The 16,211-nt window shown below is 39.5% G+C and overlaps 1 protein-coding gene across 2 annotated transcripts in view; it reads left to right on the top strand.

The window, feature by feature from the left end:
* The window catches only part of mettl15 (methyltransferase 15, mitochondrial 12S rRNA N4-cytidine), a 58,326-nt gene that overhangs the window by 18,487 nt on the left and 23,628 nt on the right, over positions 1 to 16,211 (top strand). For both annotated transcript variants that reach the window (XM_006780262.3, XM_087839541.1), the window contains one exon: positions 13,132 to 13,268. In XM_006780262.3, coding sequence (XP_006780325.1) covers positions 13,132 to 13,268 — 137 coding nt within the window. The remainder of the gene's footprint in view (positions 1 to 13,131; positions 13,269 to 16,211) is intronic.

Below are 16,211 nucleotides of genomic sequence, written 5' to 3'. Positions count from 1 at the left end.
TTTGCCACCAGTTTAGTTTACCTGAACTAGGGGACGTTCCTGGTGGTCCCAGGATCAGCACCTTGGACAGCGATTATGACAAAGTTATGGAGACAATGTAAAATAAAATTTAAAAAAAATTATATCCACATGGTTATGAAGCACAAAGATCAATTAATACTCCTGAACCTTTACCCCAGCTGATCAGAATATTATTTTATTATCATCATGGAACTTAAGACACATAAAATCATATGAACCCTGGTCCCATTATTGGAACCGTAACGGGAAAAAAAATCATAAAAAGTCATATGAATTAAAAAATAAATGTTATTAAGTTAATGTTATTCAGTAATATGACTATAAATTTCTCAAATACTTAAGTGACACAGACCTGTCGTTGACCATCTGACAACCACCAGTTGCCAGGGAAAAGTGTGCATTCTCTGACCGGTTGTGAGTGGTTGTTGATGGTAGCTTGATGTCACAGTGAACATCTAGAGACCAGTCAGTGACCCCTCCTGGTAACTACCAGGCACTAGAGGAAGGTTTGTATTCCATGAACAGCTGGCGAGTGGTTGCTAGAGGTGGTCACTAGAATGAACTTGGTGACAAAGAGATAAATGCACCAAAAACCTTGTAATGGCTTTGTTCGCTAGCAGGTTTCCACAGTCATTAGAGTCATTATAGAAGACACGAACTTGTCTGCAAACACTTGCCAACTGCTTGCCAAGTGGTACTGAAACTTGAGTGTGATACAAACCAGAACCCAAATGTTCATTGTCAGTATAAAAGTTGTGCCTTACCACTGCTACCAACACTTTTCAGAAAGTGCAAATTTTACTTTGAAGGTGAATGCTTTCCATTTCTGCCTTTCCAAAGGCAGAAATATTTGTGTTGTTAGTTTCTGTTGCACTTTTTCAAGTTTCACTACAGCTTGGAGAGTAAATGCCAAGTATTTGCCGAAAGTCAGCGTCTTCCTTGCCAATAACTGGTGACCACAGAAACATTGCAAGGTTTTCAGTGAAGGTATCCTCTTTGTGACCTGTTTCCCCTGGTGACATCAAGTAACTTATGTCAACCACTCACCAACTGGCTGGGAAGCACACATTTGCTGGGGGTCTAGGGCTTTGTGACTGAGACCTACGTTATGTAGTGGTTTCTTCCAAAAAAAACATGGTTTTGCTTGTGTCTTATAAAATCTAACAAATTATTCTTTTGTTTTGTTTTTGATTTTTTTTTTGTTATACATTTGCAGGATGTTTCCAAGAGTTGCCTATTTTGTTTTTTTCCAAGAAGGTTCTGACAGTTTGTCAATTCTAATTTGATTTGTAACAATTTTATCTCCTTTTCAATTTTGTCCTGCAAACTTATTTTTTGACTGGCAAATTAGCCACATAATCATTTGGTGTGTTTAGCTTTGACTTTAATGATGATTGATCTGTTACAGTAAATTTAGAGATGATTTATTTGGTGAAGGAAAGCTGCAGGGACACCCATAATTTTTGAGTACACTGTTGCCATGAGCTAATTAAATTGTTAATTAAATGAAATATTCACTTTATTTAATTTTTATTACATATAGACTTTCAATTGTTTGAAGTCTTATATTGGATGGGAATTTTCTGTTCCTGGCAGTTGTGCTGTAGTTGATGGAAAATTTGAGATTATCGTGTGATTTTTATCTTTACATGTCTAAAGAACTGCTGCTTCTGTTGGTTTGTAAACTTTGAAATTTGAGAGTCTCATTGGTCTAGAGATTTTTTGCGAGGGCGCTTTTCTAGAAGTGCAGATCAGTGTTGTTCCTCTTGACTTTATCAACCCACCAGCTTCACTCTCCTCCTCGGAATGATTATCCCATTTTAAGTAAGCATACATTACTATTAGGAGGCAACTGGTCTATCGTTTACTTCAGCTTCGTCTTTGTATTTGACTGCCTTTTATTGTATATTACAGTGTTCAGTGTGTTGCTCTATATGTCCAACTCAAAGGTGTGAGTGTAAAAACTGCAGGAATAATGTTAAACTTAATATATATAAATATTTTTGTATTCTGTGTTTATCAAAATATTTTATATTGATAAATATAGTGCATTTGGAAAGTATTCACAGTGCTTCAGTTGTTCCACATTTTGTCATGTTGCAAAGTTAATTAAATTCACAGCCTTTGCCATAAGAATTGTGCTCAGGTGCATGACAGGATTGTATCGAGGTACGGATATGGAGAAGAGTAGAGACATATTTTTGTAGATGGGAGTTTGGAAAGTTTGGATCCACCGGTTATCATCCTAGATGTGGTTGCCTGGCCAATCTGAGCCATTGTGATAGAAGGGTCTTAGTCAGGGAGTCTGACAGAGCTCCGGTGTTGGTCATTGCAGAGAGGAGAACCTTCCAAAAGAACAACAATACTGTACTACTCCACCAATCAGGCCTGTATGGTAGAGTGGCCAGATAGATGCCAGTCCTCAGTAAAAGGCAAGGCAAGCTATTCGAAGTACTTTAGAAGCGAAAGGAGACAAACACATTAAAATGAGAAAACAGCACATGACAGCTTGGTTACCAAAACTCTCTGGTCTGATGAAACACGGAACTCTTTGGCCTGAATGTCAAGTGTCATGTCTTGAGGAAACCAGGCACCGCTCATCACCTGTCCAATATCATCCCTACAGTGTAGCATGGTGGTGACAGCTTCGTGCTGTGGGTTTTTTGGCAACAGAAACTGGGAGTCAGGATTGAAGAAAAGATGCAGCAACATAAAGAGACATCCTCCATGATAACCTCCAGAGTTCTCTGGACCTCTGACTGAGGCAAAGGTTCATCTTCCAACAGCACACAGGCAAGATAACAAAGGGACCACTCTATGAATATACTTGGGTGGCTCAGCCGGATCCCAGACTTGAACCGATTGAACATCTCTAGAGATCTGAAAATGGCTTGACACTCCCCATCCAATGTGATGGAGCTTTAGAGGTTCTGCAAAAAAGAATGGGAGAAACTGCCCAAAAATGGGTGTGCCAAGCTTGTAGCATCATACTTAAAAAAATACTTGAGGCTGTAATTGCAGCCAACCACAGTACTGAGCAAAGACTGTATGTATGTACAAACACTTATCTACAGGTTATATTTTTAATTTTTAAATTTTTAATACATTTGCAAGAATCTCAAGCAAACCTTATTAACTTTGCCACTGTGTGGTATTGGGTGTATAATCTTGAGGTGAAAAATGAATTGAATCCATTTTAGAATAAGAATGTAACATGACAAAGTGTGGAATAAGTGAAGCGCTATGAATACTTTCCAGAGTCAATGTATCATGGATTTCATTTTTCTCTACAGATTCCATAAATAAGCTGCTGTGTGTTCATGGCTTTATGAACATTAATGGCAGTTTTCCAGCCTTACAGCAAGGTGACATAAGGAAGAACATAAAGCCACTTAACCATCCAGGGACAGATTGTGCCTAAAATTTGCTATATATGGTGAGGGGAGACACTATGACAAACAGACTAGCCAGCTTCCTGAAATTGTTTAGATAGTTTTCCACTATGTCCTCTGCCTTGTGCAGCACTAACAACTACACACATTTGTAGACCAATAGCCATGCCCTGTAGCAGCTATTCCAAAAAAGGGATGTCTATAAAAATTAAAAATTGGCTTAAAAAACAACCCAAGAATGTTGTTTTATTAATGTCTTAGTTGGCAACTTTCCCAAGAAAGAAAGAATTTGACAAAAGTCCAACATTTATCATGTGAAGCTATTTTTTTCAGACTTTATTTATGTTAAAACTCTGATAGTGGGTTTTGACTCAGTTATCTTCACTTTGAGTATACATGGCTGACACTGAATGCTACAGCACATGCACTGTGTCTGTGCAGTGCAGGGTAATGCTAATCTCTGATACTGTGCGACTCTTCATCTCTTCTTTTTCCCAGTAACATTTGTCCCAGGGGAATATCTTTGAGTTGATGTTGCAACTTCTGCACAAATCTTTTCAGCAGTATTTTGTTATTGATTGGCTCCAGATTGGTGCTGAGGAAGCAAAAGTAGAATGGTGACAGTTATGAAAATGTAATAAACATTCTTGTTATTAGTGCTTTTTTCCCATTTATGGGTTTGTTTTATAATTTGAGTCAATAATAATAATATTGATTTAGTATATTCAGATAATATACTCACCAACCACGTCAATAAGTACACTGTACTAGTACTGGGTTGCGCCCTCTTTTTCTTGTAGAACTGCCTTAATTCTTTCTGCATAGATTGAACAGGGAAACTTTGCTCAGAGATTTTTTCACATTGACATGACAGCATCACACAGTTGCTACAGATTTGATGCAAATCTCCTGCTCAACCACATCCCACAGGTGCCCTGTTGGACTTAGATCTAGTGTCTGTGGAGGCCATTTGAGTACAGGAAACCAGCTTGAGATGATTTGAGCTTTGCGCTATCCTGCTAGAAGCAACAATCAGACACTATGGTCCTAATGGAATGGACATAGTCAGCAGCAATACTCAGTTGGACTGTGATGTATTTTTTATGTTCAGTCGGTATTAACAGGACCAAAGTGTGCCATGAAAATATGTCCCACACCATTACACCACCAGCCTGAATCACTGATACAAAGGTGGATATATTAATGACCTTCCTTGTCATGTTGTTTACACTAAATTCTACCATCTTAATCTGGCTGCAGAAATTGACTCATCAGACCAGGTAATGTTTTTTCCAATCTTCTATTGTCCAGTTTTGATGAGCCAGGACAAATCAGTAGCATCGATTTTCTGTTGTTAGCTTGCAGGATCTGATGTGGTCTTCTGCTGTTGTAGCCATGGGTTTGATGTTTGTGTACTCAGAGATGTTCTTCTGCATACCTAGTTTGTAATGAGGAGTTCTTTACTGTTGCCTTTCTATCAGCTCAAAGCAGGCTGACCATTCCCCTAGATAGAGGTGTATCTAATTAAATAGCAAATGAGTGTATTTAAAAACACACCATGTAGTCATTTTGGAATCTAGAATAGTCATAATGGTCACAATAAGATATGTCTCTTAAATGTCTCTTAAATGTAAATGAGAAGTACTTTAGTACTTCTACATGCTCTTCACCTCGTTAGTCATTTTCTATTATTTGTATACTATCTAGACATTTACAAATGATGACATTTAGATAAGTAGAATTCATTGTTTCAGGACTATCAGCAAGATTTAATGGAGATAATCTGTTTATTCATTTTGACGTTTAACTTTGGGCAGAAGTGGACCACAGGAAGACCGAGGGTTTGGCCAATAGATTAGACCAGACCAGGTTTGAACAGCTGTGCATAAAGGTCATCCATTAAAGATCCAATTTCTCTCACATTTTTAGATGCTAGATGTAAGCAAGGGAATGCAGCAAACAGAACTGTAATAGTTTATATTTTAGCTTTTAATCCTTTAAAAGCAAGAGCAAAACCCAAACCTCATGCCACTGGAATAGCGTCATGAGTTAATTTCCTTGCCTGAGTTTTGACAAAGTTTGCCCCGTGCTGTGCCACTTTTTTTCTCTCCTTTCTTTACAAAATTCCCATCATTAATTTGTGTTTCTGAAAAGGATACTTAACCTTGCATAGGCACTTCTGAAAAAGTCTGGCCTTCTTGATGTCTTCTAAGTGCCTCTAACATGATTTGCTCATTCTCAGGCTATAAATGACCTACAAACTTGAGACGGGTGTTATTGTTGGCAGATGAACTACTGCTGTTTTTGCGTGCATAGACGTGTCTTGTCTTAACTAGCTTAAATACCTCCTCGAGCACATTTATTTAAACTTGTGCCAAAAGAGGGCAAACGGTGCTGAATAGATGAGGAATGAAAGTATTTGTTGTAACTTTGCAGCATTCCTTTAACAAAAGAGAGATTAGTTCAACATACGCAGAGGCAGGAGCCTTCTGGCAAAGAGTTTTGTCAACAGTTTTGTGCTTCCTGATCACTTGTTCATTCTCACTCGCTCACTCATTCACCCACACTTTTGAAAAAAATATATATATTTTTTTTAACTCACTCTCAGTCCACTTGTCATATGTTAAGTCCACTTTAAGTTTAGGTAGGTGAGTCATGTATGTGTGTCAGACATGAGTGATCACCATCAACATAATCTCATGTCTGCTTTCACTGGCCATCTGTGTTGGACACATTTGCTTCCTACCTGGTGAAGTTAAAGTCAAAACGTGTATGGAAGCAGTAATGAAACAGACAGTTTGAGGCTGTGCTGCGGAGGTTTGAGTGTAAGATACAGTTTGAAGATAGCAGTGAGATTTTATGTCCACTCAAGTGCACATTGGCCAGATGTGTAGCCATCGGACTATTCTCTACAGCCACTAAATCCCGCATTATTACCACTGATTATATCAGGGTTTCCACATGAATCATTCTGTGCTCTCATCCTGCAAACATCCTGCTAAAACTGGGCACACTTGTGTCTTGCCATGAACTTTGTGTGACAGAGAAAGAAATGCAAACCGGTTACCTCCACTCTTGCCATGGCAACGGACGCGACAAGAAAAGCGATCCTGTACCTGTGTATCTGTCTCCCTAATGGTCTGTGTGTTAGTGTAACAAGATCTGAAAAAACTCCCCTCAATGACATTTTAGAACCCCCACTGTAACTGACCTGGGCTGGGGAGTCACAAGTAGGATTTAGGTGAGTACTCAGGCTTCTCTCAGGTTCCTGTTTGTCTTTTCCTAATGAATTCAGCCATAAGAAAGCTTCAGATGAGGCCCATTTTTTCCATATGGCCAGGATATCATATACTGGTGCATGAGCTGTTTTTTGTTTGCTTGATGCAAAAGCTTTATTTTTTAGATATGTATGTAAAATATCTCTCTTTGACTTGACATATGAACTGATGAAGCATTTGTCATTTTACTTTGAGAAAAAAAGTGCTCATTAAAAATGCTGTGGGATGACTGCTGAGGTGTCCTGCATTATAGCACCTTGCTGCTTCACTGTTGGACTGCACCACTCGGCCACTCCTAACTCTCCTGTTCCCTCTGCTGGGAAAGGCAGATATTGCACACTCCAGACGAAGTACGAAACGCAGACTTGGAGTAAGTAATTTTGTTTTAAAGATCATTCTTTGCATTGCATTACCGAGAATCACCTGTGTCTTGTTCTGGTTTGATTCCAGTCTGCCGCATTCTTTGCAAAAGGCATGGCCTAGGTGAAAGCCTTGCTGAAAACCCCTCGGTATAAAATATTGTGAATGAGTCATCCCCAAGTTTGGTGTTAATCATCATTTCAAACGCCAAACCTATTATCACCAAATCTTTTCAAGAAGTTCTTGTGTCCATCTGGTGGCAGAAGTAGCAGGTTTGCTTTTCTTTTTTTTTTTAAAGGGAGGGAGGAGGTTTTTTTTCCCTTCTTTCTTTTTTGCAGCAGCATTCAGGTCGTTTGAAAAAGCTTGTTATCCCTCCAGCATAGGAACCAGATTTTTAGTTTACCTTGTAAATGACCTTGTAAAGATAAGGATTCCTTTTTTTCCTTTGGACAATTTTTAGGTTACTTTATTTGGTTTGTGCATGCGTGTGTTTGTGCGTGTGTGTGAAGGAGGCGAAACTTTCGCTGAACCTTGTACAGATGGAGTGTCTGTGCTTGGTGCAGTAGTTATACAGAGAAGAATAAATACTCAGCATTTGCATTTTCAGCTAACCGCCTCTAAGAATATTGAGCATCAGCTGTCTGTCTGTCATTTGAACTGGTGAAATAGATCAGCGTTACCTTTGTTCTTTTGGCCACAGCTCCCTCAAGATGTGACAAAAGATTGTTGTGACAAGTGCCTCACCCTCCAGCAGAGGACCAGTTTGTCTCCCGTTTGCTTGTGTCGACTGTTTGATAAAAGCCAGCCTACTTTTGCTGTTTGTGTTTCTGTTTTCGTTTTCCTTTTTTGTATTGAATAGCACAACAGGCAAGTTCATTATGCGTGTGACTCATCCCACTAGCCCACACCCCCTCCCCATCTGCTGCTGTGCGCTGGAAAGGAGAGGGAACCGCCATTGATCACTTCTTCCCTCACACATGCACGCACACACCCCACCTTCAACGTCACTATCGATCGACATGTTTAATGTTTTTGTGGGAAATAGCTGGCATTTCCTTTTGTGTCCTTTTACATCTGTTCCCGACCATTTGCTGACATTCTAATAAATCACGGAGCAGACATGTAGAAGATGAAAAGTAAAAGATAATCTAGCGAATTATTCAGACAGTCTCAGACCATTCAGACACTGATTGAACATGCTGTGATTTCTTTTTTTCTTTTTTTTGTAGCAGGCTCAGTCAAGAATATATAAGGAAAAATGTCTGGATAGGAAAACTTTTCCTTTTTTTGCATGTCTTATTTAGTTGATACAGCTGGTAACAGCAAAGACCCCGCAGAATGGTCGATAAGCGTTACATATATCCTGCGTAAAACATTTCCTGACTGCCCCGCTCTCAATACTTGATTAATAAAATAAAAAAAACCACTGACATCCACATATGAGATTATTATTAAGTCGATGATTAATATTTTTAACAAACATTCAAACACAATTTCCCTTTGTTTGTCTTCTCTTACAGTGCTTTAAAAAAAAGTAAAATAGAATAAGAGTTGGTTTATGGAGCAAACAGAAACTTGTGTGCTAAAAAACTGAGAAACATCACAATGAAATCAAGGCAATAGTTTTTTCACTTTCTCATCTTTCTGACTTGGTCTTTTTTTACATCAAGAACTGAAAGACACTGTTCGTCGACAAAACAGTTTGCAGGTAGTGTATGGTGACTTCACAGCAGTTCTGGCCTGCCAAAAGGTCCAATCTGGTCCCCAGGCTGGCTCTGAGAGGTGTGAAAATTGCAGAAAGAAGGGTATAAGTTGTTAAGAATGGATCACATCATGAGATTGGTTGTCTGAACTGTTAATTTAATCCGAGTCAGAGGTCTGAATCATCCTCACTTTTACAGTCTTCTTACTGACAAAGAAGGTTTTCATACCACACCAAAGAAAGGTGGTTAAACGACTGTGTCCTGCTGATGCATTATAGCATTTCTTTGTGATCAAAGTAGAATGATTGAATAGACATAATGTTGAAACTGCACCTAATTTTGTTAAAACAGCTCATACTGTAAAGGAGTGGTGGAGATCGAATCGGCCTGCGTGCAGCCCGTGAACTGAGTTTGACTCTTCTGGTTTACAGGGATTCCTGCAGCCTTATTACTATAGTGCTTCCCTGCTGCACTTGAAACAAAGAGCGCACTAACAGCGATTGAGCTGACTGTTAAGGCCATGACTTCACAACTAAATTGATGATGAGACACGATCCATTAGGGCCTGTCTGATGGTGTCTTGTACATCCATGTTGAGCACTAGTGTGCGTGTGTATGACACAATTATTGTCTATCAGCAGAACACTGCAATATCAAGGGAAAAGAAAGCAAATAAGTTTATAAGTTTAAAAACAAAGGCTGAGGTTAAGATCTCTTTAGGACAGACAAAACAGTGAGTAACCCTTTTAACTGGAAACTGCTGGCTGAATGTGTCTATAGCTTCTGAAATGATGATGCATGTCAAGTTTGCTTCACCACTGATAAACAGTACATATATGGTCTTTATTTAATCAGGTAATCTCTTGAATTGGATTGATAAGAAGGTTGGTAGAGATAAGAAAGATTCCTATGGGAGCGACTTGGGAGTGTTCTCTTCATCAAGGCGGTTGTATGATGAAAGAGTCTGTTGTGTGAGGATTAAGGTCATGTGCATTAACATAATAACAGCACTTCCATTAATTTTGGTTCAGTTACCTTGAATTATGGGATTTGTTGAAGTGTTTATATTTGTTTTCAGGCATTTCCATAACTGCAAGTATCAAGTCAAATGTGTTAGAGCTTCTCAAAAAAGTTCTTACAGTATAATTTAGGCTCAAAGGCTAACATGAATACATTTGCATTAGCACATCGTCACATCCAGTTTATCAGAGCTTTGTTGCTGAAAACAGCTGCCTCCTGCTGTTTAAAATGACTCTGATTTCCTGCAGGGGGAGTGAACTAAAGTTCAGCGAAGTTTTGAGCCGTCAAAGCAAAACAGTGGACTAAAGATGCTAAAGCCCTCTGTAAAACTGATCGAAACTACAAAGTCAGGTGATAATTCTGTGTGAATTTGGGACTAAAAGCAAAAGAATAGCTATTGGTTTCAGTGAAACAGACACCTTATATGACTTAAGTAACATTTATATTTATTTATTAACATATATATTATAATTCTATATTCATATAAAATAATAATAATAATAATGGATTGGATTTATATAGCACTTTTCAAGGCACCCAAAGCGCTTTACAATGCCACTATTCATTCACTCTCACATTCACACACTGGTGGAGGCAAGATACAGTTGTAGCCACAGCTGCCCTGGGGCAGACTGACTGAGGCGAGGCTGCCATATCGCGCCATCGGCCCCTCTGGCCAACACCAGTAGGCGGTAGGGTAAAGTGTCTTGCCCAAGGACACAATGACCAGGACAGAGAGCACGGGGATCGAACCGGCGACCTTCCGGTTACAGATACGCTTCTGTAACCGGAAGGTTGGGGGTTTGTAAAATGTATGCGTTATGCAGTCCAGATCTTCATCTGGAATTTCTGGATTAGCATCCATCCATCCATCCATTTCTGGGTCAGCTGCCATGGTGTGAGAGGCGGGGTATACCCTGGACTGGTCACCAGTCTGGCACAGGACAGACAACCATCCACGCTCACATTCACATCAAGAGCCCAGAGTGAACACACGCAGACGGAGTGAGAGCAGGCAGACTTCACACAGAAAGGTCCCAGCCTTGATTCAAACCCAGGAGTTTCTTAATGTGAGGTGACAGTGCTAACCACCACGTTCATAATGATTAAACTTCTAATAAAAGCTCCACTAAGTTTACCAGAAATCGTCAATCAGTCACAGTTTACACAGCGTTATTGCCACAGGCTAAAGACTGTGCTAAAGAAAAATTTTGCCTGCTGACTAGCTAGGTTGCGCTCCCAGGCTTGTTGGTGCACTGAGTGTGGGTTCCCTGTCACAGCCAAGAAAGTTGCAGAATAAGGTTTGGGGAAAAATATTGTATTGTTTATTTGTAATGTATACATGACGAACTGTTCAATAAGCTACATTTTTCAGACATAGTTTGGAGAGATATTTGCCGACATTAAGGTTAAGATATGGTAAAATATTAGACAGTCCAGGGTTCTCTGTCTCGGTTTTTGGCCAGCTTTTGCCCTTTAGTTTAAGATATTTTGAAATTACATTTATTTCATTATGATCAGGAGGTACTTTGGTACTTATAGGCCTTTATAATTGTGGCTTTAAAATAAGGGTTAGGCGACTGGACGAATATATCGACTATCTACAATAGGCTGAGCCTTTCACCGATTGTTTTTTGAAGAGCGATTTATTTATTTGCCCATGAGTACGTTTGCTAATAATGTTGGTTGAAGCTAAGAGAAGCAGTCAATGGAAAAAATAATAGGGCTGTTTAATGGCACCCTCTTCCATCTGCAAACAAATTTGTTTGCAGATGGAAGAGGGATGGAGGGATGGAAACAAGTATGTTTGTTAAGTCTTTTTAAATGATAATTTCATTTATTAAGGTGAAACAATTATCCAAACTAGTCCTATGTGAAACGTAATTGACCCCTGTAGTTATGAGTTAACTGTGACTAATCACATTTTTGTAAAGTGGAGTTCAATTTCTCTTGCCACACCCATGCCTGCTTACTGCCAGACCTGTTGGATCAAGAAATCACTTAAATAGAACCCGTCTGACAAAGTGAAGAAGGGTAAAAGATGTTAAAAAAAGACCAAAGTCACTGACATCTATCAGTCTGGAAAGAGTTACGAAGTCATTCCTAAGGGTTCGGAACTCCAGTGAACCACAGTGAGAGCTCTTATACACAAATGGAGAAAACTTGACTGGTGAACTTTCCCAGGAGCCTACCAAATTACTCCAAGAGTGCATCAATGACTCAGGAGGTCATAAAAGAGCCCAGAACAACAAAAACTGGAGGCCTCAGTTAAGGTAGTGTTCATAATACTGCAATAAGAAAGAGACTGGGTAAAAATGGCATCCATGAGACCATTTCAAGTAGAAATCCACTTCTGACCAAATGTTAATCGCCAAAACTTTTGGGAAAATACTCTTGGGAACAATGAGGCAAAACTTGAACAGTCAAACATGGTAGTGTGGTCTGGGACTGCTTTACTGCTTCAGGACCTGGACGATTTATTGTAATTAATGGAACCATGAATTTTGCTTTCTACCAGAAAATCCTGAATGTCCAGCTATCAGTTTGTTTCCTGAACTCAAGCACACTTGGGTTATGCAACTGAACAATGAAGGGAAACATACCACCAAGTCATCTCTCAATGGAAAAATAACACAAAATAAAGTCTTTTGGAGTGGCCTAGTCAAAGTCCAGACCTATATCAAGTTGTGATGTTTTGACATGATTTAAACAGCCCATTCCTAATCAAAAACCCTCCCCCTACCCAGAATTCAAACAATTCTGCAAGGATAATGGGGGCAAACTCAGTGACTCAGTGCACATTATGAACAACTCCTTGATTGCAGTTCTTGCCTCTGACGTTAACACAACCCATTATTAAGTTTTGGGGACAATTACTTTTTTCACACAGAGCCAGGTGGGTTGGGTTAACTTTTTTCCCCATTAATTAATGAAATCATCATGTAAAAAACTGCATTTTGTATTTACCATGGTAATCTTTGTGTAGTATTAAAATGTGTTTGATGATATAAAACCTGGACCTCATTTTTAAAAATCAGGTAAGTGCTTCAAAAGTTATGTGGGTAAACACACACTCTTTCACCTATTGTTGTTGGTACCATAGTTCTTGAGGTATAGACTTTAAACTTGATAAAGAGGCTGGGGAGTTCCCCCAATCAGAAATTTTTACCATACAGATCCAGATGGTGTCACAGACTAAAATGGAAGGTGACAATGTGTGAAAATGTGGGTGCCTATGCATGACACATGTCAGTGCACCACCGTGAGTTAAACACTTAAATGATGAACTAACATTGTGATGATTCACGTATATGGAGTCATGTTGTGAGAACTGTTCTTGTGCTTTCTCACATGTAGGTGGTGCTGGACATGACATTTGGAGGTGGTGGTCATACCAAAGCAATTCTGAGCACAGTTCCCGAAGTCACGGTCCTGGCCTTAGATCGAGATCCCACAGCAATTTCTCTGGCCCAGCAGTTAGCCAAGGAACACTTGTAAGTGATTTATTGAGAAAGATCAACTAGACCAAAGTTGAAGCTTCAAGCTACACACTGTTGAGACAAATGTTTATACCTTATCATGGCTAATGTTTGGCCATCAGTTTTTGTTGTTATAGCTGACAGCTTGACAGTTTTAAGCAGTGTGTGGTTTGTGGTCATTTCTTAAAGGATACTGTGGGTTTGATATACGGTGTTGCAGCTCTCCCTGTACTTTCTCACTTCTTCCCTGAGCCCGATCAAATACTGCTTGCCAAGATACAGCCCCTGAGTTCCACTGTCCAATCAGAGCCATTCTTCCTTCTTAACTTAAAGCTTTTCTCCCCCCACGCAAAGCTGGTGGGCCCAGCATGTAATTTGTCAGAGTAAGGGCCCACGCCTGCTGTGTGAGGGAGATGCTACCTCCCACAGAGGATCTATAAGTTACTGGTGGGGGGTGTGGGGGTTAAAAATGGAGAGAGAGAGAGAGAGAGAGGCAAAAAAACAAGAGAGAGAGAGAGAAAATGAAAATATAAGAGAGAGCAGGGAGACACAAGGACACAATGCCAGGGTGAGAGGGAGTGTGTGTGTGTGCATGAGCAAAGCGCGGGTGGATGAAAATAAGATGTTCCTAAGACCATGGCGTGGGAAGGAATCCTTTTACGTAGATTCTGGGGAAACCTCTCTCAAGGGAATCTGCCAGAGAAATGTGCCTGTGAGCGGGGAATGACAATTAAGAGAGAGAGCGAGAGAGTGAATGAGAACACTGTATTCTGTCAGCAGCAATATACCCCTGCTGTAAACTCTTCCACGCCTACTCGTGATGCAAGTTGAGAGAGGCTAGAGAAATCTAGCAATTAACCAATATTATTGGATGCCTGAGTAAAAGACCCTGGCAGCCCACGCAGTGCATCCACACAACAGGGTTAGAGGATTTTCTCTCTCCTCTGCACTCCCGCTTCTTGAGGAAAGTCTAACCTCAGTGCAAACTGTTGAGTTTCGGTGTCAGTCTGAACCCAGTTTTATAGCACAAAGAGAATAATTTCAAGTCCAAACATTTCAAAATCGTCAGCTCATGAAGGTAAATCTCTTTTCCCTGAATAATATTCACCCGTGTACTTAATGGGATTTGTCTCCTGCATGTTGAGCCTTGCTATTCTCTGCATCATTCTTCTTGTTGCTATGACTTCCCTCCGCTCAAAGCTCTGCAGTAGTTGTGCCCACAGTACATGTTATAAATCTGAAAAGGCACAGCACGTCATTGAAAAGTCAAACATTGGATTTACATGTACATATATGGTGAAACTGACTGATATGAAGTGAGATCTGAACTGTTTGCATGCTCTGTGCTCTTTGTTGATTTACACCGAGTGCCATGTTGCCTGTCACATCATGGGTAGTAGGCTCTGAATGCTTTGACACATGAAGCCCATTTTCTTAGAGTTTACCTGCACATATTGGCTCTCTGTCTTTATTTGGCTTATTTAAAATGTTTTCATAAGAACAGTTTCCCTCCTCTAAGGCTGTAGCTCTTTTCTGCTTTTGTTATTCAGTCGATCCTTCTTTTATTTTTTCCTTTCCACTCTTATTCCACTCTTTCTTACTCATGTTGTTTGTTTGAAGACCACTGAATGAAATGAAATTATATTTAAAGGTTTTACATTGGAGATTTGTCAGATCTGCAATTAAAGGTGAGCCTATAATAACATGTTGATGAATTATTTGGCACATTCCTTTAGGATTTTTACAATACTAGAATTTCAAACAGTAGAGATACCCTGGAAAATACTCAAAACTTACAATTTTCAATGCAATGGGGGGAAAATTAAAAACAATCATTTAAGAGGCATCCATTTTTAACAATAGTTACAACAGTACTGGTTGGTGCAGATGTTTTCAGCTACAGCTAAGGCTGGTTGATATGACTTTAAGTTAAAAAAATGACAATTCATGAAACATTTTCCCTCAATTAGGATTAATGAATATGAACAAACAAACCCACACACAGACACATATTTTTGTTCGTTAGTGTTGTAACAGATTGGCAGTATTACTTTTGGTCGTTAAAACTACAAAAAGTGTCCAAAAAACAGACACAGCATTTTGTATTTGGCAGAGGCCGCTTTAGTTGTGCTGTCAGCTCGGTGTTTGAGTTTAAATATTAACGGTCATTTTGGGAATAAAGTAGAAAGTTCGAGATTAACACCCAGCTGAAGCTTTGCAGCTGCCAGCCACAGGTACACAACAATAGAACCCAGTTCATTCCTCTTAAATGCAGGTGAGGCGTAATTGCTGATGCCGCTCTGTTTTGTCAGCCTCCCCGCAGCGGCGCCACGGACCATTCCCCACAACAGCATCACGTAGGTGTAATTTTTAACCAATATAAAACAGGCTGACTTTTGTTTGGTTTATTTTACTACTCAAAAAATTAGCAACACCTTGGAGACCTACATTGATTTCATCTAGGCATTTTGCCATTTTTGTTGCTTTTTTTCATGGGTGAAGTCAACCAAAGCTTACTGGGAGAATAGTCCTGCATTAAAACAGAACAAGGACTAGTGCACCAAAACACTTCACAATTCATAAAATGCACAAACTTGAATTTACGTCCTTCTAAGCTACCCAAGCTGTCGGTTTGGTCAACTGTTTCTAAAATGCAAATGATGTAAATGCTCCCAGGCTACTTATAATAAGAAATGTTAGTTAGATTATGATATACAAGGAGTGACTGCCACAGAGACCTACTTTTACCTCCATCAGCAAACCACTGCCAAAAAAGGCATCATCATTGGTATCACTGCTAATAATAATAATGATAATAATAATAATGGCTGTTAATTGGCTGCAAAAAATCTTTTTTAATTTCTCTTATCATTCTTGCATGTCATCTCTTGTTTTGCTCTTCCCAGCTAAGTGTAATAGTGTTTGCATTGCTCAGTATAGCCCACACGTCGGCAGTTC

Source organism: Neolamprologus brichardi, chromosome 1, assembly GCF_056152115.1.
Source record: "Neolamprologus brichardi isolate AB-2024 chromosome 1, ASM5615211v1, whole genome shotgun sequence".
In the NCBI taxonomy this organism is placed as follows: Eukaryota; Metazoa; Chordata; class Actinopteri; order Cichliformes; family Cichlidae; genus Neolamprologus; species Neolamprologus brichardi.
The sequence above is the reverse complement of the archived record's forward strand: the minus strand, read 5'-3'. Positions and strand labels throughout refer to the sequence as shown.